General features: G+C 49.1%; 1 protein-coding gene across 1 annotated transcript in view; it reads left to right on the forward strand.

Moving 5' to 3' along the window:
- IREB2 (iron responsive element binding protein 2) overlaps window positions 1-14,432 on the forward strand; it is a 43,252-nt gene extending 28,820 nt beyond the window's left edge. Inside the window, exons 11-21 of the mRNA XM_021680706.2 lie at window positions 834-993; window positions 1,689-1,824; window positions 2,874-2,958; window positions 3,288-3,444; window positions 3,947-4,071; window positions 5,983-6,087; window positions 6,183-6,325; window positions 8,343-8,490; window positions 8,577-8,699; window positions 10,488-10,673; window positions 11,470-14,432. Coding sequence (XP_021536381.1) covers window positions 834-993; window positions 1,689-1,824; window positions 2,874-2,958; window positions 3,288-3,444; window positions 3,947-4,071; window positions 5,983-6,087; window positions 6,183-6,325; window positions 8,343-8,490; window positions 8,577-8,699; window positions 10,488-10,673; window positions 11,470-11,580 — 1,479 coding nt within the window. The 3' untranslated portion in view covers window positions 11,581-14,432. The remainder of the gene's footprint in view (window positions 1-833; window positions 994-1,688; window positions 1,825-2,873; window positions 2,959-3,287; window positions 3,445-3,946; window positions 4,072-5,982; window positions 6,088-6,182; window positions 6,326-8,342; window positions 8,491-8,576; window positions 8,700-10,487; window positions 10,674-11,469) is intronic.

Genomic DNA, 14,432 nt, shown 5'->3' on the forward strand with positions numbered 1-14,432 from the left:
GATAGAGGACCAAGTACTTCTCGTGCTGGGTGATAGAGGACCAAGTATTTCTTGTGCTGAGTGATAGGACCAAGTACTTCTCGTGCTGGGTGGCGGAGGGCCAAGTACCTCTTGTGCTGGGTGGCGGAGGGCCAGCGTGGGCCTCAGACTCAGGCAGCTGCTGTGTCCTTGCATGTGAGGCACACGCCAGAGGCCCCGTCGGCCCCGTCCTGTCGGAAGCTAGTCATCTGGCGCTGTCCCCAGGCCGCTGTGAGGATCAGACGTCAGTGTCTGTAGTCACAGCCGCCTAATCTCAGGCGCTGCCCGTGGTCGCGGCTCTCGCGTCGTGGCGGAGAGCACTGTTGTCGAACTCGGCACGGTGTGCTCACGCCCGTAACGTCTGGTGGATGTAACTGAACAGCCGTGATCTCTGATTTTCCGGGTCTGTACTTGCTGAGAATCACAGCTAAAACCTGAACCCTTTCTGTTGGGAGCACCTGGTGCTCTTTCCAGAGCTTGCTTTCTGCCGTGTGTCGTCGTGTTGTGCAGGAGTAACGTAGCGTGATGAGCACAGAGCTGTCGGCTCGCAGCCAGCCCCGCCCGTGTGCTCTGCACACACCCCAGAGCGGGGCCATGACTGTACCGTCTGTTGAGAACTGTGGTTGGTAGGATCCACATCCCGGGGAGTTAGGAACACCACCAGACTTGTGTCGGGACCGTTCAGGCTCCTACTCCAGCCGACGTCGAACGACTGAGTGTCGCGGCCTTCAGCACCTCTCACGCGTGGTCAGAACTGCAAGTTTGTCTGTCTAGACATACCCAGAATATTTGTATTTGTGTGCACGTTTGTGTAGGTGGGATTTAAAGGCTTCCAGATTGCGGCCGAGAAGCAGAAGGAGAACGTCTCTATTCATTACGGAGGAAGTGAGTACCAGCTGTCCCACGGGTCTGTGGTCATGGCCGCGGTCACCAGCTGCACCAACAACTGCAATCCGTCCGTCATGTTGGCCGCAGGTAGGCTGTCCCTTACGGCCGTCCCTTCCCTTTTCCGAGTGCCTGTGTAGTCTTGTGTCACACTCACCTTGTGTCTTAGGTTATGCGTGGATACTGGTGTCTGTGTTTAATATCGAGACACGTCTCGAGATTTTAATTGGGTCTTAAGGAGCCTCAGTTTACGTTACTGATTTTGTTTTCGTTACACAGGAGGTAAATATTTTTGCTACAGTTTACATGTCTGTTAGTCTTCGGTTGTCAGCTGCTCCTGTTAATCTAGAAGTGTAGTCAGTCAGCGAATCTCTTGATGGTTGAGCACAGCAGTGCACTCGCGTCCACCGAGAGTGTAAGGAAGTAAGAGATTATTGGCAGGGGTTGTAAGTGAACGCCTGCAACTGGCGTATGGTAGTATGAAGTCAGGTGTAGTAAGTGTGGAATTGCTGTCGTGATGGCGTCTGACAGGGTCGTGGTCCGCACTGTGCGTGTACGTGATGTTGTTACGTGTCCTTGTTTTCCGCGTGTGTGTGCGAGGCCATGACATCGGGCTGTACCTGAATTTACAAGGTAAAGGCAGCGTATCAGTATAGTGTGTGTTTTTATGAAACACATCAGTAGAGTAAAATGGACAAAATAATGACTGTAAATTTATGCATTTGGACTTCGACCCTTGCACGAATTGGAGATTGACCTGGCCTGCGTCACTGTTCACCGTGCAGGTCTTCTGGCCAAGAAGGCCGTGGACGCCGGTCTGCAGGTTAAGCCATACATAAGAACAAGTTTATCTCCAGGCAGTGGGATGGTGACCCATTACCTCAGTTCCAGCGGCGTGTTACCGTATCTCAGTCAGCTCGGGTAAGTGCGGGTCACTGCTGTTGATGTGGACGTTGGGATTCCGCAGGGAGGGAAGCCCCTGTCAGAGCCTTTCACGTGCAGGGACAAGATGGGAAACATGGGCTTTGTTGTACTTGTTACCTTTCCCCTCCATCGCGGTGTGAGGCCCAGCCCTCCACGGTCGTGGACTGGGCAGATTGGAGGAGCAGGGCCGGCGCGGCCTCTAGCGGGCGGATGTAAAGACAGATGCGGCTCAGCAACGGCTCCAGGGGGTGGTGGTTTCTGATCAGGGAGGTCGCTTTTCAGAAAGAGCCAAATGTGACAGGCTGCATCATCAGCGGACCAAGTTGTCTTAATTGACCTTTTGTGAGGTTACTGGGTTTGTCAAGCATGGGTTAAGTTGTCCCCGAACTCCGGAGAAACTAACTTCCCCGTTTCTCACGGACTCAGAAGAAATCATTGGTGCCGCTGTGTATTTTGGAGCCTGTTATCTTAGAAAAATCAATTCCTTTGCAAGACTGGTAAATTAAGAAAACTTTGTTTGCTTTTAGAAGAGTGGCTGCAAGTAACTTTGAGAGTTAGGCCTGTAATTTCTTAGTTATACCGTCGTGGGATTTCTGTCAGGGGCTTTCTCTGGGTTTTTGGCGGGTCGAGAACTAAGAGATGTGCTGGCACTGGCGTTCCCAGCTACCGGGCCCCGTCGGTCCGAGGCCTTGGCTTCACCGTCCCTGCCGGGTTAACCCTGGACGGAAGCTCCGTACCCGTGTCTTGAACGGTCGTCTTCCAGCCCCAGCAAGCTGTATTGGGGAGCTGTCGTGTGCGGCGCACAGGTTTTGTGTCGGATTTAGGCAACCACATCTCACTCGGGGATGCTCCGTCAGAGTCCCTGCGCTCAGTACAGACAGCACGCCTGACGGTCAGACAGGCAGACTGAGGACGATTCTCCCACGTGTCGGGTGTGTGTGCTCAGGCGGCCCGTCACAGGGGTGGCAGTGAGGGCCCCGGCCAGCCCTAACGCTTTACCGTCGTTACAGCCTTCCGCTCAGTCACGTGTATTTATCCCAACGCAGATTCGAAATAGTTGGCTATGGCTGTTCAACCTGCGTGGGAAACACAGCACCCTTGTCAGAAGCAGTTCTGAATGCAGTCAAACAGGTGAGGGGTTTTCTTAACCACGTATCGTGGTGTTAAAGGGTAGAAAACATATGTTGATGTGTTTATATTTCTCCGGTCCTCATCTCTTAGGAAGAGCGAATCTTGAAACGAGTAGAAGAATCATTTTTAGATCCTTGAAATAATCCCTTAAGGGTGTAGTGAATTAGTTTATGCATAGAATTTGATAGTTCTGTGTCTAATAATTGGTCGTATGCTCTTTGGTTATCTTGCCCTCAGACACAGAATATTTGAGATTGCGTATGTATGATTATCCGAATTTGTACCATCTCTTGAATTGAGTATATATTTATGTGTCTCTTTTTTTTCAGGGTGATTTGGTTACTTGTGGAGTCTTATCTGGAAACAAAAATTTTGAAGGTCGTCTTTGTGACTGTGTTCGTGCCAATTACCTTGCCTCCCCCCCGTTGGTGGTAGCTTACGCCATAGCGGGCACCGTGAACATAGACTTCCAGACGGAGCCTTTAGGTATTGTTCCTCTATTACACAGACATACTGCACACACTTTTTGCTCCAGAAGTTGTTGTGTTTCTGAAATGCTTCTTAGACCGTCCACTCTTTGAATTACTTCAGGAAATCTTGTCATGCAGTCATTCATGTCTGTATTCATATGAAGAACATAAAGTGTACAAGTGCTTTGTTTTTTAGCTGCTTACGCCTGAGGCAGTCTGGTATTGAGTGGTTTACTTGGTTTCTGGGCTAGGTCTTTGAAAAGATGTGAACACCTTGAGGGAATTACTTTTTTTTTAAGATTTTATTTATCTGGATGGGGGCAGAGAGCGAGCACAAGCAGGGGGAGAGGCAGAGGGAGAAGCGGGCTGAGCAGGGAGCCCGATGCAGGGCTCGATCCCAGGAGCCCAGGATCACCACCTGAGCCAAAGGCAGACACTTCACCGACTGAGCCCCCCCCCAGGTGCGCCTGGAGGGAGTTACTTTTATGCTGACTTGGGTGTTACCATGCTCTCTCCAGGCACCGACGCTGCTGGCAAGAACATTTACCTGCAGGACATCTGGCCCAGCCGCGAGGAGGTCCATCAGATGGAGGAAGAGCGTGTCATACTGTCCATGTTTAAAGCACTGAAAGAGAAAATGGAGGTAAGAGTCTCACTTGTTTAAGTAGTTGAATAAACGGCAGTGTTTATTTCGTGGGTCTTTCTGGATTTAAAAAAAATTAATCAAATTATTTTGAACATGGAGGTTATAATAAGTGATAATCGTTTTGTATTGGGAGTCTCTAATATCTAGGAGAATAGCTTAGAGTATTAAAACCTATCTTAGGGCGCCTGGGTGGCTCAGTCAGTTAAGCGTCTGCCTTCAGCTCAGGTCATGATCCCGGGGTCCTGGGATCGAGCCCCGCGTCGGGCTCCCTGCTCAGCGGGGAGTCTGCTTCTCCCTCTCCCTCTGCCCCTCCTCCAGCTGTGCTCTCTCGCTCACTCGCTCCCTCGAATAAATAAAATCTTTAGGGGAAAAACACAGTCTTACTTACTTATTAGAAATGGGTAGCAAGCATCCTGAATATGGGCAGAATTCATAGAAACGGCCCTTGTTTATTGTTCCCATTAGATGATGGCTCAATGTTCAGAAGAATAAGAGCAAGCATGGAGTCTCCCTCCTGCCCCCTGGCTGCCTGCATTGCCTCCTCAGGGGCCGTCAGGCACGTCACTTGCTCACGCATCTTTCCAGAGAGGTTTTGTGCACCTACAAGCAATACACATATTCACACTTTTTAAAAACAGAACTGAGAATATAGATAATGAGGTTGCAGAGGTATTCACTGAACAAATATTTATTGAGCCCCTACTACATGCCAGGCACTCTTCTAGATGTTTTGGAATAGATCCATGAACAAAACACGAAATTCTCATGGGGAGAGGCAGGCAGGGAACTGTAAACAGAACTGTGAGGTAAATCACACAGTACGTTAAAAAGCGGTAGGTGGTGTGGAGAGCCGCAGAGCAGGGTCAAGAGAGCCAGCTGACCACAGTCTGAGGAGTAGAGTTACGTGAGTGGTCGAAAACAGGACGTGTCTTGAGCACAGTTCTGCAGGAGGTGACCAAGTTTCCGTGCATCTGAACCAAGAGCAGGGCTTTCCGGGCAGAGCGAATGCGTGAAGGCCTCACAGAGGGACCCTTGATGAGGGCGCCGGGGTGTCTGGCGCACAGGAAGTGAGGGCTGTGGCGGGAACTGGTGTTAGGGAGACGCGGGGACTGAGATTACAGAGGAGGTTTTAGGCCGTGATTAACGTGGATGGAGTCGTGAAGGAAGTGACGGGAGCCTTCGCGAGGTTGTGCGCAGAGGCTTGCTAACTCGGGAGGACCGCTCTGTGTCCGTGTGGAGAACATGGCGGGGGAGGGCTGGACGGGAAGGACAGAAGCAGGGGCGCCCGGCCCACGCAGTCGGTGGCATGTGGGAGTCTTCATCTCGGTCGTGAGTTCAAGCCCCACGTTGAGTGTGGAGTCTATTTAAAATAAAATTTGAAAAATTAAATCTAAAAAGAAGGACGCACGGAGTGGGGCCGGCGGGTTGGAGCAGTCCCGCGTGCGAGGTGGCCGTGCAGAACCACGGCGAGACTTCGTGTGGGGTTTGAGGGGGGACCGTGTGGGGAACATGCACCCTGACAGCAGCAGAGGGTTTTCTCTCAGCCGTGCTCTTGGAGGTGAGCAGCGCATCCCACAGCACGGTTTCTTTAACTACATGGATTGTTCTTTCTAAACCCTTAACCCTTTTATTGGATTCTTTAAAGTTTTTTATGTTCCACTTATATTAAAACTTAATCTCAGGATGTTCGTGAAAATCTAGTGTGCTGGAGTTTGATGAGCAAATGTCCAAAAATGTCACGTTCTAGAATGGCACTGTCTTAGCTTCCTTTCCCAATGAAGAAGGCCTTTTTTTTAGGTCCTTCTAATGTAAGGACTTTTTAATTCCCTTGAACACATTCATAAGCCTCTTTCTTCTGACTCCATTTTATCTTTTCTTTTTGTTCATCAACCGAACTCACATTCACAGATGGGAAATAAGCGTTGGAATTCCCTAGAAGCACCGGATTCTGTGTTGTTTCCGTGGGACTTAAAGTCCACGTACATCAGATGTCCTTCATTTTTTGATAAGCTTGTAAGTATGGCTTCAGTCCTTGATATTTTCAAGGTTGTTATTGAACTAAAAAACCTCATGAAGAGTAAATGCCTTTCACTGTTTCTGCCTTTTAGACCAAAGAGCCAGTTGCCCTGCAGCCCATTGAAAATGCGCATGTCCTCCTGTATCTGGGGGACTCGGTCACCACAGACCACATATCGCCCGCGGGGAGCATCGCCAGGAGCAGCGCCGCGGCCAAGTACTTGACAAACAGAGGGTAGGTGCGCGTGTCCCCGTCCTCCCGGCTCCAGTCCGACCGCGCTCCCTGCGCGGTGAATAGATTTGACCCCTGGAACAGCACGAGTTTGAACCGCCTGGACCCACTTACACTGATTTATTTTGATAAACCCAGTCCAGGACCGTAAGTACAGTTTTTCTTCCTGTGATGCTCTCAGCACTTGGTCTTCTCTGGCTGACTCGGAGGAGTAGAGGAAGTGTACGTGTGATACAGAATGGGGGTTAAGTTGACTTATGCTCTCGGTGAGGTTTCTGGCCAACAGAAGGGTATTCAGTGTGGGGAGTGAGACGTCCTACCCAGGCTCTCGATGGTGTGCTGGGTTGGCACCCATACCCCGTGTCGTTTGGGGTTCGGCTGTGCAGGCCGCCGGCACAGGGGACCTGATCTCCGCTGAACCTGACGTCGAGTAGCCGGGTACCTGGTGTACCTGCTTGTGCCTGTGACTTCAGAAGTGGAAGTTGCTATTTCAGATCGAGCCCTTGGTAGTCTAAATAAACAACTGATTGGAAACAGGATTTTTCTTTTTCTTTTTTTTTTTCCAATAGGACTTTATTGAAAAGTCAGCTTTGATCTTCCAAGTGAACCCTGATGGCTCCTCCTGTCTTTGGAGTGCAGAGTTTAAATGTGTGTTTTGTGGACAGTAAAGCGAGTGTGCGTGAGGCTAGGCTCGATCTGTGCCAATCAAAAGACGAATTTCTGCCCATTGAGCCTGAACTTTTACAAGAATAATAGAAGAGAATTTGTAAACATCATTGATGTGGGAGATAGAACTCTAAGCCTAGAAAGATTTTATCTCATTTCTACGTGATTGATGATGTGGAGTTGCTCTGTTACCAAGACCTGTGTGGACACCAGAGACGGAGTTAGGACGGCATTTAGATGCCAGGGGTGTTCGGGTGACGACTTCTCATCACGGTCGCTTCGGTGCCCTGTGGCGTGGTCGCACGCGTAATGATGCGCTTGGCTCCGCTCACAGTCTCATCGGTGCTGTTGTGGAATTTGTGTTTGAACTTTTTTTCTGGTTAGCTAGTCTGGTATGAATTTAAAACACCTTTTGGTAGAAGTTGCTAATAGCAGTTCCGTTTGCTAGAACTTGAAAATGAATCTGTCACACACACGGCTTTTATTTGTGGTGGTGAGAAACAGTCTTTTTGGTCGTGATTTTTATCTTGGTCATAATTGTGACCTAGCATCCACCACAAAAAGTCCCCACTTTTCTCAAATATGTAACCGCTATATGCATTCTAACATGTAAATACAGGTTTCTTAGTTCTCATCAGTCAGGATTTTTTTTGGGTCCTTTAAACTCTTCATCACGTCTGTCCTGAAGTAAGAAGCTTAGACATACAAGTTTAGAAAACTTACTGCCTTTACGTAGAAGACCGAATTAGAGACTGATCCGCGTTGGTTGCTCGTTGTTGCTTATGCTCCGTTGTTTCTTGTCCCTAAAAGGTCACGCATGTTGTGACCAGGCAGCAGCGAGCACCCTCCGCCACCCAGGTTACAGTGCTGCCGCCGTAACTCCCACTGGTGAGGTCGCCTCACGCTGCACCTTCGTGTTTGCACTAACAAAGAAATCTAAGGAGGATCCTCGTGTCGCGTGGGGTTTCGGTGAAAGCCAGATGGCACAATGTGAATTTCTGGAAAGGGCTGGATTCTCTTCCCTTAATGCTGTTCCAACGTGGGGGAGGTTTCCTGGGGGCTCTGTCCTCAGCGGAGACCCGTACAGACCACTGGTGCTTCCACATTTGGCTGGTGCTTTAGAGAAGCATAGACGTATGCACTGGAAATAGGTTACCTGCATTTGCTTTAAAATCACCTACTGGGGGTGATTCTAGAAGAAACGGGCAGTCGGGCATTCACTGTTCTGTGTTCTCCACGTTCGTACGTGCTCAGAATTTTCCATTATAGAAGGTGTTTCTGAGTAAGTTTTATGGTCCAGTAACGTGTGATGGTTTTCCGTCTGAAATGAAACCGGCTTCACGATTTCTCGCAGCCTTACTCCTCGTGAGTTCAACTCCTACGGGGCCCGCAGAGGCAACGACGCTGTGATGACAAGAGGCACGTTCGCGAATATCAAGCTGTTTAATAAGTTCCTTGGAAAACCAGCTCCCAAAACAATCCATTTCCCGTCAGGCCAGACGGTAAGGATGCACACAGAGCAGTTGGGCAGTCGCGGCCTGGGTCCGGGTTCGTGCTGGAGATGCCCGTGTTTGTCTTCTCCCCACAGCTGGATGTGTCTGAGGCCGCAGAGCTGTACCAGAAGGAAGGGGTCCCGCTGATCATCTTAGCAGGGAAAAAGTACGGTTCTGGGAATTCCAGAGACTGGGCTGCCAAAGGACCGTATCTGCTGGTATCGATAACTTCAATTTTATCTCCTTAAAATTGAGTTTTAAATGCTCCCTTTTGTCGGTAACGTCCTGTCAGAGTTTAGTTTGCTCATTTGGATTTTTTTGCTTATTTGGAACTCCTATTGGTAAGATCACATATAATATTTTGTACTGATCTAGTTGCGTTTTAATACTCTGGATTAGATTAGATCTCCATCGGTCTTACTTGCAGAAGTCAGTACGGTGGACGGAAAGGAGGCCCCTGTCTTAAACTGACCCTCTGGAATGCTGATTCTCTGTGTCCACTGAGAGTTTTACTTGTGCCCCCCCTCCCCCGCCTTTAGCTTTCTCTTTTGGGGTTAACAGACTCAGAGGTGGGCCAAGGGGTAGGAGGTGATGGGGCCTGGCTGCCTGTCGGGAAGGCACGTCTGGCCCCCGCATCCTTGCTGAAGTGTGGTCAGGGGCGGGGGCTGCTGGAGAGGGTCGTCAGGCATGTGCTCTCCTGCTCTCTGCCGGTGCTCGCTCACAAATGCTCAGAGTGGCCGGTCAGCCGCCCTCCTAGCTGTCGTGATAGTGCACACTCCATTCTCCTCGAGTCCTTCGTCTCCCCACCCCCCCCCAGAATGTAAATACTCAGAGGAGCTGTAGGAATAAGCCAGATTCTCCCGTCTTCCTGAGATAATAATTATCCCTGTTGTGAATATTAATTACAGGTACACGTTCCCTTTTTTCTCACATTTTTGTCTTTGTTTTTTATGTTGGAGGCTTTGCTCATACTTGATCCTAAATCAGTTAGATGTTGAAACACTGCTTCCAAGCTGGGGGTGTCGGCTGGGTTTTGTCTGTTGATGGGCCTTATGTAGATGAGTGGACAGTAACCCGCCTGTTGGACTGGGAGAGCCCCATGTGCGGTGTCTGCAAGTACTTCCAGGGACGCAGACCTGCACTTAATGCGCGTTTCCGATGGCGTGCTCCCCCCACCTCCCTGTGCCCAGTGCCCCCTCGGTCCAGAGCATCCATTCCGTTCTTGTCAGGCGATGGCACTCACAGGGCTGAGAATTGATTCCTGGGTGGTAACAACATGTCACTCTCTTTGTAAATGGAGTACAGATTAACACATAGTACCTAAACAGATGCACGGTCTGTGTGTGTGGCATTAAAATTTTAGGGCAAGCAGCAGGGGGAAGATATGGTTGGAGGAGAAGGTCCAGGAAAGGTTCTGTAGGAGGACAGTAGGGAAGGTTGAGAATCATGGGTCTGGAGCCTCTCTGGCTTGTTTTCTCCAGAGAACAGGGTTTTGTTGTTGCAAATGGACTCAAACTTTAACTGGTGTCACTCTCTACATTCACTTGGTGGTTTCTGTCATTGGGCGTCTGCTCAGGGTCACTTAGCTTCTAAATATTTGTAGAATCCACATCTCCTGTTTCCTCCGTCACTGTGGGACACCCTTCTGTGTTTCTGTGTTCACGTGGCAGGCCGAGGGAGAGTGCTGCCGAGCACATATGTGGGTCGGCCAGGATCACAGACCCTCCTGAGCCCCGTCGGAGCCAGGCCACCGCCCCCCCAGGGTGCTCTTACCTGACCGGTGCTGCCCACTCAGCCCTGCAGGGCACAGGGGCGGCTAGAAGAAGTTAGGGAGCTGCCTGAAAACACACAAAAATCATCTGTACAAGCATGGACCTTTAGCGTGTGGTATTAGGTTAACAAGTTTTATAGAAGGAGCCAAAAGTAGAATTTTTTCCCTTGAAAATGGTCCAATAAAGCAACTTTGAAGAGCTGATTGGAAGAAATAAAATGCACATTTGTTACAGGGTGTGAAAGCTGTTTTGGCTGAAAGTTACGAAAAAATTCACAAAGATCATTTGATTGGAATTGGCATAGCTCCACTTCAGTTCCTTCCGGGAGAAAATGCAGATTCCCTGGGCCTCTCCGGCAGAGAAACGTTTTCTTTAGCGTTTCCTGAAGAACTGTCTCCTGGAGTTACATTAACTATAAAGGTACCTCTCCGATTCTCAAGTATGCGATTGCACACTGTTTACCCAGCTAGGTGGAAGCTGGAGAGAAATGATCGTCAGTTGCACAGTAGCATGACTTAGTGAATGTACATTGTGGTTTAAGGTGGCTGTTTCCTGTGACGCCTGACTTAATGCAGCGGAGACTCTGAGGAAACACAGAGCGCTAGCTAGTCCAGAGAACAAGACGACACACGGCCGCCCGCTAGCATGTGCCCGCGGCCTTTGCCTGGCTGCCCGTTGCTGCCGTGCCCGTGGGATTGGAATCCAGCCGGGCACATGGCTGCGGCGGGGGGCAGAGTGGAGCAGGCGCTGGGCAGAGCGCAGGGACGGGGGGCAGACGTTAACGCATGCTGAATGGTTAATACACAGCGGATGTGAGCAGTGGGTGTAACGTCCCTAACTAGTCAGAGTCTGCAGCACTTGGCTTAGCGTTTTAGGTGATACGGGACTTGTCATTCAGAAACGGGGACAAAGGGGCGTTTGGGCGGCTCGGTTGGTGAAGCGTCCGACCCTTGATCTCAGCGCAGGTTCCGTGAGCTCGAGCCCCGCATTGGGCTCTGCCCTGGGTGTGGAGCCTGTAAGAAGTAGGGATGAAAATACCCATTTTCTACTTGGCTCTGAAGCCTGTGGTTAGATATGGCAGGTCTTTTTTCCGGCAGGAGAAGGGTTTCGTGGAGTCTGGCAGGTGGTGTCGTGGGGTATGAAGACAGATGGTCTGAACACTGGGGACACTTGGACGATTTTACCACTCACATGACATGTTTCTGTTTGTTTAAAGACAAACACTGGGAAAGTATTCAGCGCGATTGCTTCGTTTGAAAATGACGTGGAAGTAACGTTGTACAAACATGGAGGATTATTAAACTTTGTGGCACGAAAATTCTCATAGTATCTACTCCACACGGATACCCTTTGAGAACTGGTAACTGCGAGTAACGCCTTTTGTGCTGGATCCAGGGAACCTCGCCCTGGAGCTGCAGACGGTCCCGTGCGCTCACCGATCTCACCATGGGTGTAAATGATTATGAATCAACATAGTGACTGAAATGAAATCTTTCTGATTTTAAATAATCTACGAATGGTGCTATTAACATTGCTCAAATCAGCGTGTGAGGTGTGCTGTGGGAGAGGCCTGTAAGTACGGGGTATTTTAACAGACCATTTTGTAAATAAAGGCAGAATTTGAACTTGTGTTGAAGATTCTTACATGAATAATCTTCCTGAAGTTGTCTGTTTGGTTTCGCACCCATAAAACTGTGTACTACTGTTTGTTGGTTTAAGACTAGCAGGTTGGAATGTAAGAAGCCAGATTAGGCTCTAAAATTGTGGAAGTTGGAATCTCATTTACAAACGGACTTTCAGACCTGAGCTGGACTTGGTTGGCATTCACAGTTTGTAGTATAAGCCGGGGTCATCCTAGTGTCCGTCTGACTGTGGGGGCTCGACGCTGCCCCAGACACAGTCCTTGTGTCCCGTCTGGCCCAGGCCCCTCCACATGCGACCTGGGGCTTCGGTCGCGCGACGTCTGAACAGTGAACATACACAGCCCCACCGTGTTCGGTAATTTGCTCCTGTGCCCACTGGCCAGCCTCAGATGGTATTCTAGCAATTGGATTCGAGCATTTTGCTCACTTGATGTGATACCATTACTTCCTGTAACCTATTATTTTAGGTATTGTTAACCCAAATTCCACACTTTCGTAGTTGCTAAAGAGAACTTAATCTCAAATGCTAAAATGATTTCCACTAGACTTTTAAATTATCCACCCTAGATTATATGGTTGCTGCTCAATTCTAAGCATTTTTTTAAATGTTAGTTATTTCTTAATTATTTAAAAGTTGTTTTTCCGTCATTTTGAGTCCTTATTTTACCTGGGATGCATGATTCTATTAATTATGTTTCTGTTTTAACCAAAGCTATCAGGATAAAACACTTAAATTGTTGCTGTCTGGATATCCTACTTTCTCCACACACACGTCTATTCTGTCAACAAGACGTTTGGCGACTTTTAAGAAAAAGGTTGGATAATTAATTCCAGAAAGTTCTATGCCTTTTTTTAAATTAAGAAATTAAACTTAGCAAAAGGTTAATTGTAGAGATTTTCTTTCACGTGGAGGTCTTCCTCTGACCCAGTTGGTTTGCTGCGGCTCGGTCATCCCACGTCCCGCACAGAAGGAAGGACTGTGTTCTGCTGAATTTTAGCCAAAACTACTAGAGTGGGAGGTGCAGACCGCTGAGAACTTGGCACAGAAGCACTCACACAATCTCAGTCTTCTGAAAATAGTCTGCAAATCTGTGTTCAGACAATCACGTGGACTGGAGTCTGAGAAAATGATTTCCCTTCTTTATTTAAATTTTTCAAAACTGTTTTCTGTGGTACTTTCATGCTGTGTTCTTGATACGTTGTTTCGCCCGTGTATCTGTCCATGCGTGTGTTTAATTTACATGAAAACATGAATTAGGGGGAGTGACGAGTCGAATGTTAACGTCCCTGTTGCATGCTTGGAGGCGGTGTCCTCAGACCGTCTGCGTGGGGACACGTCTGTGTCATCCGTGGCCATGGGCGGAGGCGTGGCCGTGGGCAGGGGTCCAACGGCCCGGGCTGGTGCCGGTTGGCGCTCTGAGCGGAGCCTTTGCGTTTCCCCTCTGCCTAGTCGGGCACCAGGACAGGCAGACCTCAGACCACACAGCGGAGCAGGGAGCCTGGCGAGCGTGGCCAGTGTCGGAGAGGAGAGTCTGGGTGTGCGCCCCGGTGTGCGCCGTACGCTCCTGCCCCTGGCCAAGCGCTCTGTGTGCAGAGGTGACATCTCATGCTTTCATTGGTTTACCGCCTTTGTTGACTGTGTCTGGGTCATTTGGTGTTTAAAAAGATGCACAATATTGTGGAAAGGAAGAACAGCAGGCACGAGAGAGAAGTAAACGAGTGCTGTGATTCAGAGTACGGCTCCAGAAGCATTCGCAAGAGCAGCACTTTTTTCATCTTGAAAAACGCTGCCGCCTGCCGTTGCCATGTTTCCTGCCTTCTGGTGTTGCTGCTCCTGGACAACCAGACTAGAGGGCCTTCTGCCCAGCCGCCGCGTTGCGTTATCACAGCTGAACGTGTCCGAGGCGACGGTGGTCGTCGGTTTCTGAACGAGAGGGCATCACAGTCACCGTGGCCGGACTGCTCAGCGCGTGGCGGGGCATCGCCTTACCGGTTCCGCGGGAAGAGTGTGTCCAGCGCCGATGTCGTCGGCATACGGGGGCCGTGGCGAGCGCGTTCGCCTTCTCGAAGGGGGGTGACAGGAGGAGGGGACGCGATTGCACTGATGTTTTTCTGTCGTTGTGTTAGAAGACATCTGTCTTTGCCTTTAGGTTTAGGAGAAGGTGCTCCGATCCTGGATGTTGACTTGGAGGAATAAAGCGGGGAGCAGACAGACTTAGGCTTTTTCCCCTGAGGTGTGATAGTGCTGATGTTTCTATCAATTTTACATATAATATATGACTATGAACCCATGTATCTCAAGTAACTAGAAATCATTGTCCATTATTTAAAGCCAACAAAACAGTGTAACAGTTTTAAGTTCAATAGTGTTAAGTATTGTATAAAAATATATTGGAGGCAAAGTTCAGTTGATGACAATTGTGTATATGTTATTGATGCTGTAAATTATTTTTAATAAAGAAAATTGTATTATCACATATCTCTTGTTATAAAATATTTTGTGGTGATTGAAAATAAAACACCATAACTTAAATAG

The sequence above is a fragment of the Neomonachus schauinslandi genome, chromosome 9 (assembly GCF_002201575.2).
Source record: "Neomonachus schauinslandi chromosome 9, ASM220157v2, whole genome shotgun sequence".
Lineage (NCBI taxonomy): Eukaryota > Metazoa > Chordata > Mammalia > Carnivora > Phocidae > Neomonachus > Neomonachus schauinslandi.